Source organism: Mercurialis annua, linkage group LG2 (assembly GCF_937616625.2).
Source record: "Mercurialis annua linkage group LG2, ddMerAnnu1.2, whole genome shotgun sequence".
NCBI lineage: Eukaryota > Viridiplantae > Streptophyta > Magnoliopsida > Malpighiales > Euphorbiaceae > Mercurialis > Mercurialis annua.
In genome coordinates this window covers 54,735,555-54,747,143 of record NC_065571.1, presented here as the reverse complement: position 1 = coordinate 54,747,143, position 11,589 = coordinate 54,735,555, and the positions used below count along the sequence as shown (strand labels likewise).

The window sequence follows — 11,589 nt, the reverse complement described above, 5'->3', positions numbered from 1 at the left end:
ATTTCACTCAAGAAAGCCTATTCTTTTTTTGGTGAAATTATATTTTATACATAGAATTTATATAGTAATATTTTTTTTTCTAAAAAAATCATGTTCAATTTTGTATATTCTAGCATTTTAATTTTATTTTAATAGATTAATAAAGATATATATATATATATATATTTAAATATATTAATAGTTTCAATTTTAAAATTACTAATATAAAACTTATTAAACTCAAATTCATTCAATACCTACTGAAACAAAATTTCGATTGTATTCTATATTTAATAATTAAATTAATTTAATATAAAATTAGTTAACTCCATCCATTTATTAAAAAAATCACTTAAATAACATTTTTGAAGAGAGGAGAAGAAAGCACAAATAAAATTTAGACCCCCCTCTGCTTGTGCTATAAGGCAATTCATTTCCTGCATCGGCCGAAAGGTCTTTAGGCTTTACCAGCAAAATTATAAATCAGGAATAGAATAAAGTGACAGACAGACAGCAACCCAAGAATCAATCAATAAAACTATGCTTACAGCTTCCCTTTCTCTCTTCATTTTCATCTCCCTCCCCACCTAAACCAACACCTTAATTTATTTCTCCTCTCAACAACAAACAAAGATCACACAAAAATGGGCTGCTTTGGGTCAAGAAGTTCCAAAACAAATTCTCCCACGAAACCTGAAGAAAACCCAGCAGAACCCAAGAATCTAAAACAAGAAATATTTCTAAAAATCCCAGCATGCACAGTCCATCTCATGGAAGGAGGAGAAGCTTTCGAACTCGCCACCGGCGAGTTCAACCTTATAAGAATCTTGGACGACAATATTTCTCTAGCCACAATCATAAAAGTTGGCGACAATCTTCAATGGCCATTAACAAAAGATGAACCAGTAGTGAAACTTGATTCCTCACACTATCTGTTCTCTTTGCCGATGAAAGATGGCGACGAGCCTTTGAGCTACGGGATCACTTTCTTGGAGCAGTGTGATAGTAGCTTGAGGTTCTTGGATTCTTTTCTTGCGGAGCATTCTTGTTTTTCTAGCTCTGTGTTGTCGTCGTCGTCGTCGTCTGTGAAGAGTAGGAAGAATAATAATGATCTTGAGTGGAAAGAGTTTGCGCCTAGTGTTGAAGATTATAATAATTTTTTGGCTAAGGCTATTGCTGGTGGAACTGGGCAGATTGTTAAGGGCATCTTTAAGTGCAGTAATGCTTACACTAATCAGGTTTGGTTTCTTTCTTTTTTGAATTTGAGATTCATACTTAACTCAGATATTTTCTAAAGCTCATCAAATAGGGCGATTAAACGTTAATCGGAACAGACCCTATATCACAAGTCTAGAGAGCGCGTTGACCCTTTTTTCAAAGTTTTCGATAAATTAGTTTGGTTCGGTTATTAAACTAGATTAGTCTTTAATTAGTGGTTGGAGACTGGCTGATCAGGTTCTTAAAACATTTTATCACTCTTTAATTACTCATTTTGACAAGAATGTGAAAGCAGGTTCATAAAGGAGGAGAAATGATTCAAAGTCGTGCTGCAGAGGACAAAAATGGTGCCAAAGCTACGAGCAGCAACACAAGTACCGGGGCCACACAGAACACTAAAGTCAACAACAGCTTGAAACGGTAATCTGACCTAATTATCATTTCATTTTTACATAAAGCAATCAAAATATTTAAACATTTTATTATCTTTAATACTTAATTTTTAATTAAATGTATGATTGGTTACTGAGTGTATGTATGTAGTGTGAGAAAGCTGACGAAGATGACAGAAAAGCTGAGCAAAACAATGCTCGATGGCGTCGGAATCGCCACCGGTTCGGTAATGGCTCCATTAGTGAAATCACAAGCAGGAAAAGCATTTTTATCCATGGTTCCAGGGGAAGTTCTCTTGGCTTCACTTGATGCTGTCAGTAAGTATAATTAAACCCTAAAATAAAACTTGCTTCACAAGAAATTAGTTGAATCAATAGATGTAATCACTGTTTTATTTTGCAAATTTCAGACAAGATTCTAGATGCAGCTGAAGCTGCTGAAAAACAAACTTTATCTGCCACTTCAAAGGCTACAAGCAGAATGGTCAGCAACAGGTAATAATATATACTACTTGATTTCTCGTGTTCATTCGAACTCGAGAGGATCCTAATCCTTCAATTTGACTCTACGGGTCTGGATCGAGCAGAAGCTTATTTACGGTTGCGGTGCAGGTTTGGTGAAAGTGCAGGGGAGGCAACAGAGGATGCGTTTGCGACGGCCGGGCACTGTGCTGGTACTGCTTGGAATATATTCAAGATTAGAAAGGCTTTGAATCCTGCTTCTTCCGTCTCTGCTGGAATGCTCAGAACCGCTGCTCAGACCAGAAAAACCAACTCATAACTCATAATTATTAAGCCACTGTATTTGTTGAACATTTGATGCACTCTTTGCATTTTTTTCAGTTTGTTCTTTTTTGTGAACAATTTATGAACTGAGCAGTTAACAATCTATCAGTTTGAATTTAGAGATGATTTTGAAGTTTCATTGGGTTAAATATTTTTTAGGTCACCGAAATATAGTGTTTTTACAAAACGGTTACCAAATTATAAAAAAGTTATAAAATGGTTACCGAACTATAGTATTTTACAAAATGGTTACTTTATAAAAAGTTACAAAATGGTTACCGAATTATAGTGTTATTACAAAACGGTTACCGAACTGTTGTTTTTTTACAAAAAAAAATTATTTTATTTCTTGTCCACATCATCAAAATGGTAACCGGTTTGTAAAAAAAATAATAGTCCAGTAACCGTTTTGTAACTTTTTATAGTTCAGTAACCGGTTTGTAAAAAAACTATACTTCGGTCACTATTTTGTAACTTTTTATAATTCGGTAACCATTTTGTAAAAACACTATAGTTTGGTGACCTAAAAATAATTAACCCTACCGATATTGTTAAATTCCATCTTAAAACCAATTGGTGTTAAGTGGATGTGCAACTAATATTTAAACATATGTCCATTCACACACACAACCAATATGGGATTTCCCACTTCAACACTCCCCCTCATGCATAGCCTGTCCGAGCCGAGCAACCAATCCCCCCTCACGCGCAACTCACGTGGGCCGGGCCTATTCAAATTGTGTGAATAGACAAGACTTTGATACCATGTTAAATTTCATCTTAAAACCAATTAGTGTTAAGTGGAGGTGCAACTAATATTTAAACACATGTCCATTCACACACACAACCAATATGAGATTTTCCACTTCAACAAATATTACTCCAATCTTTCATAACTTAATTTACAATTAACAGAAAAATATGCAAGATAAATACATTAAACTGAAATTTCTGGAGCGCTATAGAAAATTAATCAATTTTGTTCGGTTTGATCCGAATTCATATCGATTGCATGGATAATTCTTTTAATAAATAAGTCAAAATAAATCAGCATATAATTTAGGACAACTATAAAAAGACATATAGACAATTAGTATAAACTAAACTAAAATAATTATATTTTTTAATATATGTATAAATCCAAATCAGTTTATCAATTGCAGACGCCAGACAGAGGGTATATAAGATGAATTTGGATACATGTTAATGATATCATTAATATGTTAATTAGATATGATCAATTTGGAAATCAAAATTTATTATGAATTTACTAAAAGTAAAATATATTTAGAGTTGAAAATAAAATTTACTACACTAATTTATTTTGAAGTAAAAAATAAATTAATAATTTGTAATAAATAAATTTTAACTGATTAAAAAAATAAACAGATATAAATATCAGGTTGATCGAATTTGGGATTTTGAAAACAAAACCAGTGTTTGAAGTCGAACGACAATTCCTTCAGAGTCGAACAAGGAGAAGGTTGAATAAAACGACAATAAAAACAGTCGCAGTCAGCTGGTAAACCCTAATACTCCACAGAAAATAACACATCAATATCTGTCCGTGTGAGTGAAGCATCATCAGATGGACACAGACGGGAAGAAAATAAGCATATACAAAGCAGCAAGAAGCATAAAGAAACGAGATAATAATCTTTACAATGCTTTAAAATCGATTTCCGAGGACTCAATTTTCGTCGGCGAGATCGCTCAGTTATGGCCGGAGCTTCCTCTTCTTGCAAATCTACGGTGCGGATTATGGTACTTCCCAAAATTTTACGGCACTTGTTATTTCAAATCAACCGATGGCCACACTAATAATTGGTCCTTCAACACCTCACGTCTCAATCTCCATGTCGCTCAGCTAGCTGGTAAAAAAATATTTACTTAAAAATTGAAGCTTATTTAAGGCTTTTTTTTGGAAATTTGAATTTATTGCAGTCAATTTATAGAAACAGTATTATGTTAAAGTTGATTGATTTATTGATTTGTTTTGTTTGTTTAATGGGTAGGACAGAAAGGAGGGTGTATAATTGTTGATTCGACTCGAAAAGGGAAGAGATTTCCGGATAGTATGTCGAAAACGATACCTATTTGGACTTGTGTTTTGAATCGGTCTATTCGTAGATATGTTCGGAAAACGAATGAGGTGAGCATTTGGCGATGTTTCTCGATTTGGAGTTCTTAATTTTGGTTGCATTTTGTTGATATTTGAATGACGAAATAATGTCGGATTTCTTATGCATTAACTGGCGAGTTAAAAATGAAGTTACAGAAATTGGTATGTTATAAAGTTATAGAATTTTCTCAAGGTTTGTCGCTTTTTTAAACAGGAGGCGGATAATTTGGGTTTTGGTAATTGGGATTGTTCGTTGCATCTTCCCCTTTGGGTCCCTGAAACAGAGAAGGCAGCTATTGAGGAACGCATAGAAGAATGGACTAAACAGTTGGAAGATAGTGGAGCTGATATTGCTTCTATTGCGTCGTGCTTGAAGAAGCCCTTAAGGCCTCTATGGATATCGCAAAAGACTGTTATCTGGTTGAATGAAGTGCCTGATCATGATTCTTGGGATTTTACCCCAATTATTCTTGTTAATGCCTCTTCCTTGAACAGCATTTATCAACCTAGGACTTCCTCTGAGTTTAGCTGGAATTATATAGCGGGAGCCGGAGATGATGAAGAAAGTTGGGCTAGAGGTCTCACGCCCACTCTTTTCTGGAATCATGTGTATGATATAATAAGTTCAGAGCCTGGTCTATGTAAACAAAAGGTAGCTGATATTGTTGAAAAGGACCGAGTCTATCGTGCTCAAAGAGGACAGAATGCTCCCCAGGTGACCGTGGCGCCTTCAAAGATGTTACGCACCACAAATGATATATCTCAAATAGAGCCCTCGTTGTCTTTGGGTCTGTATAATGGTACTCTTAAGTCTAGTGAGGAAGATCATTCAGTCTCTTGGCTAGGCTCGACTAATCTCGCTGTGGCCGGTACTCAACTCGGTATGGTAGTTTACTAGTGGTACATTTGGTTCGCATGCTAAAAGTTCATAACTCTTATGTACTATTTTAGTTGAGTAAATTTCATTATCTGGGATTGAAACAGAACAGTCTACAGCCTTTAATTACGTAGGACTGATTTAGTTGAATGGACACATAAATTAAGACACAAAAATTATTAAAAGATGCTCAGTATTATCTACTAAATCCGATCAACCAAATTACTATAATTCGTCCCCATCTATGTATCAGTTGCCTTTTATCATATGCTCCTGTTCATTTTGCTTACCTTCAGGGTGTACTTCTCTCTTCCCTTTTGGCAGCTGCACATTTGTCTGATGTTGATTGCATCTTGAATTGTGATCTAGAATCCATCTGTGTCCAATTACAAGATAGTGGAACATATATGCATCTTCCCATGTTGGTGAGTGTGAAAAGAAAATTTATCATTTCATCAGTGTAACATTTTCTTTAAATTGATACTTTATGTGCTGTTTTTTTTTTCTTTTTTGTGATTTCCAGGGCTCAAAATTTGATCGCTTTTCTCTATTGACCAATCTCCCTGACGCTGTGAACTTTGCAAAACTTCAACTTAGCAAAGGGAAGAGACTTCTTGTTTGCTGCCACAATGGTAAGCACTTGAAATGCTGCTGTTAGATATGTTTAGATATGCTCAGCTGAGTGCAAAATTTGGCAAAGCATCTTTCTCAATTAGCACACAGTTTCTTGGTATTTTATCTCTTCTTGCACATGCACGTTATTCTATAGTTAAAGAACCGATTTTAACATTACGCCATGCCCAAGTGTAGTTGCTTGGCTGGCTGCTAAGTGCTAAGTGCTAACGCATTTTGTTATATGTTGATTCCAGGGGAAGATATCAGTGTGTGTGTTTGTCTGGCAATTTTGACATCATTATTCAGCGACGAAGGTAAGATGTCAGTATATTCCATAAAATGAGATCATTTTTAATGTCTGAGAAACAGAGGAAAAACAAATTTCCTAACAATATTTTAATTTTTCCTTTCTGAAATTCTGCTACATTATTGTCTGCTACTGTGTCTTCCGTGCAATTAATTTTCTGGTCAATTATGTCATTGTCTCAGCTAAATATTGCAGTTTGAATGGAGGAATAGAGATTAACATGTAGTTGATTACTACTCTATATTTCATTAGGCTCTCATTTTTCTTTTTAGCATCTTCTAAACTCTTTCTTGGCCTTTCAACTAGGAATTTTTAATGATGGGAAATCCTTCGACAGTACAAACATCACCAAGTGGGAGGTGCGACGGAGACTTGTTTTTGTATGTCAATTTGCAGTAACTGCCAGACCATCCAGAGGAAATTTGAAACAGGTATTTGCGTTTCTCAGCGGACAAAGATCGCCCTCTTCACTTTTGGATTGCGGAGAAGCCAAGCATGGAGATTGTTGCTAAATGGATAATAAAAACATGCTGTGGATTACTTATCTGTATATACTCCGTAAAGAAAAGCACCATTGCCGAGAAGATTGATTCCGACCTTACAAGCTGGAGGTAACCATCATCTTCCTTTTTATATTGTTGGGATGCTAAGCAGAAAAAACTATGCTAAATCTGAGTTGTGTCAGTGCCTCGTTATTTTGTGTAATCAGTAAAAGCTAAGTTATTGAGAGCAAAGAAAGTTGAGGAAGATTAGCAGCTTCACTTATGTAGACTAGGGACAATAACAAATAAGACAGGAATTTTTCCATTATTCATTTCTAACATGCCCCATTTGAGCTTTTCTTTTACAAGTGTAATACATTTTACTATGTTCTGCTTTTTGTGTGCTAGTCTGCAGTCGGCTAATTGTAATATATTATGTCAATTTCTAGGGGTTACTAAACCAAATTAATTGAATAACTAATTTATTTTGGTTAATTTAGTAAAAGATTTTAGTTAATTTGGCCAGTTTGGTTATTTTGGTTCGGTTAATAATTTCTTTTGTTTTGGTTATGGTTCAGAGTTTTAAAAATTTGATTTAGTGAATTAACTAAATGAATTTTTTATTTATTTACAATAATTTTTATTTTTATTTAATTCGTTTAATCAAATTTATTGATTACTTTAGTCAGTTCGGATTAAGAAAAATAATTGGATTTTCATTAAATCGGTTGGCTTTTAATCAAATTCTCAGGTTGATCTCTACAATTTGATCAATTTTGATTTCTCTACTAAATACTTTGTACTAGTTTCTTTATTTTAGTATACAAATTTTGATGTTGAAAGACTCGATTATGTGCAAGTTAAGTAGGTGGAAAGGAGTGATAGATGATTTATTGCCTTTATTAGTGAAATAAGACAAGAAAATTAGTAAATTAAAGAGCATCTTTTGCAAAAGGTATAAAAGAAACCTTCAAGTTATTTAAAAAAGAGTGTATAAACCATTTTAATCTTTTTTGCCACTTAGCTTTTAATATATTTAAACTGATGCAAAAAAAAAAGTTTTTTTAGAGAAGGCATTTAAGCCTGTTTAGTTCTTTTTTGGGCACTTAGCCCCTCCTCTTTTTCATACATTTCTGCGACTTTTTCAAGAGTGGGGGTGTATTCGCACCATTCAAAAACATTAAGGATTTAAATAATTAAGAAAAAGTTAAAAGAGCTTATATGTATTTTAAATAATTTGAAGGGTTTTTGTAACCTTCTGCCATCATCTTTAATCTTATTTTTCTGCATTACCAAAGACAGAAATGGACCTTTTTTTTGGGTCGATGCTTTTTGACCAGTTAATTATTAATATTTTGAAAATTTTGACCTATTAATTATTACTCCACCTTATATTTAATAATAATACTTTCTTTAAAGGAAAGTGACATTTATATTTGATTGATGTACTAGAAAGTGCGAATTTTAGTTTTAATGGATTCAATTGTGAATTAACTTTTGCATGTAATCAATAATGTAGGGTTAACTTATGATGATAAAACAAATTTTGTATGCTAATCATTTTGGTTGGAGCGTTGACGGGTAAAGACTGTTTATTCCCACCAGCTCCTGTTTATGCTTTGATGATAGGGGAAAGCATTTCCAATGATGATAATGCTAGTTATACATTAAAAATGATTAAAAATAGAGTAGAAAGAATACGCAGCTACTTTTAAAATTTTAATTTTATTATTTTTTATCGATTAAAATAAAAAAATTCAATTGTTATAATTACATTCAATTTAGACTATGTTTTTTTATATAATTCTGTGTAAAATTTCAATTTTGAATTTTTGAATTTAAACTTTTTCTATATTTTACAATTACGACTAAATTTCAAAAAAATTGTTTAACTTATGAAAAAAGTTATTGCGAAAATTTGATCCCAATTGTTAAAAAATATATACAAAATTCTGATTTAAACAATAAATTCAAAGTTTTGGACATAATTAAAAGGCCAAATAACTAAAAAATACCAAATCTTTGAAGAAAGTTTCATAAAAGTTCAAATGTTTTAACTTCATCCAATTTGTTCTGAAACACATGATTTCGTTTCAACTTTGTCCAAGCCAAACCAAATAAAATTTAATCATAAATAAACCAATATCAAACCAAATAAAAATTTTAGTCTGGTAATCGGTCGGTTAATTTGATTATATCTAAATATTGCACATTTGTATAATCAAAAATATGTATGCGCGAAATAAAGTAAATATCTTAGATGTGATCTAGCGGTAGGGCAGTGCAATCGGTTAATTCGGTCGGTTCGGTCATCAAATTAAACAACAAAATTTGTTAAAAATTCAAAACCAGGACCGAATTTTAAATTAGGTTCGGTTTAGAAATCCAATTTTTTTTGCTTTTTTTATTTGAAAATTAAGTCAAATATTAAATATTAAGTGTAATAATTTTTTATACATTTTTTATCATATATATATGAAATTTATTAACTTATATATCAACTATAATAAAATAATAAAAATTAAAAAGTATATATTTATATATATTTTTATTATTTTTATCTGAAAATTAATTGAAATATTAAATACTAGGTGTCTAATAAACTTTTTTACATATTTATTAGCTTATTTGTATAAAATGTATTAACTTATATACTACCTCCGTTCTTTTTTAGTTGTCCATTTAGCCAATATTGCACATACCAAGATAGTGCTTCTTTTGTCTTAATTTATAAAGAAAAATACTAATATAACCCTATTAGTTAATAAATGCCTTTTAAATTAAAACATAGGGTTATTTATTAGGGATGGGTAAACTTGGAAGATAAGTAGCTAATATCACATAGAACTACTAAATGGACAACTATTTGTAGACAAATAAAATTGGCTAAATGGACAACTAAAAAAGAACGGAGGGAGTATCAACTATTATAAAAGAATAAAAACCAAAAAATATAAATATAATTATATGAGTACAGTTCGAATCCGCGTTAAATCATAAGAACACTTTACCAACTCATTTGTGCCTTGATGTAAGTTTTCTATTTTTTTTACTACCTAGTAAGTGAAAAATTCGTGGCCTTATTAGAAATTCTGATTCGCATGCCACTATCAATTATTTGGTCACACTACCTAAGGAATTCAATTGCGCTCACTTTTTATCACTATATTGAAGACAAAGGGAATTTCGCATGTCATTAAGACATATGTTTCTCGTAGTCTTAAGAAATTAATGAACTTTTAAGGTTAACCAACCAACATTAAGCACAAAATCCAGCTTATGCTGATTTTTTGCTTCATGTCCTAACTCAATTTTCTTCCCAATTAATCACATGTATTTATATGTGTAAAGTGTTCAAATTAGTCTTCTTAGCACAAAATTAAGAATAAAAATGCACGGAATCAAGGCATGAACAATATTTAGGTATTAGCCCACTTTTATAACACATGATACACATGGTTGATTATTTATTACTTATTGATTAATTATAATAATAATATAATAATAATAACAGGCAATAACGTTTTGGTGGGGTTGCATGTTTTAAACCAACTTTGATATCTTTTTGTCTTTGCAAAAGATAATTAACTAGAATAAAATAAAATGAATGGGTGGTTTTAATTTAGAGAATGAAGAGTAAAATGGTGTTCTGAAGTGGTTGAATAAGTGATACAATACCGCATTATCTTTACATATATGATTGTTAATTAGGTCCACTAATATTTTGGTTTTACCATTCATTCTATTTGCCATTTTTGGCCTAATCTTGGATGTATTCTTTGATGATGTTCATCACCAGATATAAATTTGTATTAAATAGCTCTAATTCTCTATAGATGAATTCAATAATATAAGTTTATCAACTTCTAAATTTTTATTTTGGCCACATTTATAATAAAGGTATAATAGTTCAAAAAATCAAATATTTTGAACATTTTATAAATATATACAGAACTTTGTAAGTTTATAAATATATCACAATTTATATTTCGTTCCAAATGTATCTAAAATTTTTCCAATCAATTTAATTAAATCAATTTTTTTTACCAAAATACGATATCCATTTGTCTTTTGCGTTGATTGAATCTACCAATTATGAACTATACATCAAATTGTAGAAGTGTGGGACATCATCATGCCAAAATCGTAAAATCGTAGATTCAATTTTTCTTATAAGCGCTCATCCTCACTCACTGGCGGAGGGAGGGGGAGGCATGAGAGTGTCATTGCCCCCTTTAAATTTTTAAAATTATTGAAATTAGCACCAAAATTTTAATATTTTATAATACTAGTTTCGCATAACGTGCTACGCACGTGGCTCGTAACGTGACTCATCAATTTATATTAATTAAGTTTTTTTATTTATTATCAATATTAAATTAATTACATTTTAGTTATTAGTAAGAGATTAAAAAAATTAATCATTTTTTTCTTTTTGATACAAACTATGAAAAATAAATTATTATAGTAGTAATAATGATAATATTTTTCAAATAATATAATAATTTATTTAAGTAAGGATCACATTTGAAAGTAGAAATTTATAACCAAACTACTATTGGTCAAATAAAGTAATAGTGGTATTGAAGGTTTAATATTATAAATATATAATTTTTTTAATTTTTTTGTTTTGCTATGTGTATATAAGAATACTTGTAAATTGCCGTAAATCCAAACACTTAAGTGTAATGGAATATTCTCAAAAATAAATAAATTGTAATGGAATAAAATTACTAAGCCACATTTAGATTCATGAAATGAGTTTATTACTCCTTTTTAAGTATTTGTTTTAATTTTACAGATAATAGTTA

General features: G+C 31.3%; 2 protein-coding genes across 2 annotated transcripts; both read left to right on the top strand.

Annotated features, from left to right (window-relative positions):
- The first annotated feature begins 404 nt into the window (after positions 1–404).
- On the top strand, positions 405–2,515 carry LOC126666786 (senescence/dehydration-associated protein At4g35985, chloroplastic). Its single transcript, XM_050359651.2, has 5 exons — positions 405–1,217; positions 1,493–1,617; positions 1,741–1,907; positions 2,000–2,084; positions 2,202–2,515. The coding sequence occupies exons 1-5, from the start codon at positions 624–626 to the stop codon at positions 2,368–2,370; spliced, it is 1,140 nt and encodes a 379-aa protein (XP_050215608.1). The 5' UTR covers positions 405–623; the 3' UTR covers positions 2,371–2,515.
- Positions 2,516–3,802: 1,287 nt separating this feature from the next.
- Positions 3,803–7,185, top strand: LOC126670204 (uncharacterized protein C3F10.06c). Its single transcript, XM_050363875.2, has 7 exons — positions 3,803–4,249; positions 4,391–4,527; positions 4,712–5,378; positions 5,699–5,799; positions 5,898–6,006; positions 6,244–6,303; positions 6,603–7,185. The coding sequence occupies exons 1-7, from the start codon at positions 3,964–3,966 to the stop codon at positions 6,806–6,808; spliced, it is 1,566 nt and encodes a 521-aa protein (XP_050219832.1). The 5' UTR covers positions 3,803–3,963; the 3' UTR covers positions 6,809–7,185.
- The last annotated feature ends 4,404 nt before the right edge of the window (positions 7,186–11,589 follow it).

What these genes read in the sequence shown, in the direction of transcription:
- LOC126666786 (XM_050359651.2), top strand. Translation starts at nt 624, where the DNA reads ATGGGCTGCTTTGGGTCAAGAAGTTCCAAAACAAATTCTCCCACGAAA. An exon ending in GTCAACAACAGCTTGAAACG is followed by an intron (nt 1,618 to 1,740) that starts GTAATCTGACCT and finishes GTATGTATGTAG; the next exon opens with TGTGAGAAAGCTGACGAAGA. An exon ending in GGCTTCACTTGATGCTGTCA is followed by an intron (nt 1,908 to 1,999) that starts GTAAGTATAATT and finishes TGCAAATTTCAG; the next exon opens with ACAAGATTCTAGATGCAGCT.
- LOC126670204 (XM_050363875.2), top strand. Translation starts at nt 3,964, where the DNA reads ATGGACACAGACGGGAAGAAAATAAGCATATACAAAGCAGCAAGAAGC. An exon ending in CCATGTCGCTCAGCTAGCTG is followed by an intron (nt 4,250 to 4,390) that starts GTAAAAAAATAT and finishes TTTAATGGGTAG; the next exon opens with GACAGAAAGGAGGGTGTATA. An exon ending in ATATGCATCTTCCCATGTTG is followed by an intron (nt 5,800 to 5,897) that starts GTGAGTGTGAAA and finishes TGTGATTTCCAG; the next exon opens with GGCTCAAAATTTGATCGCTT.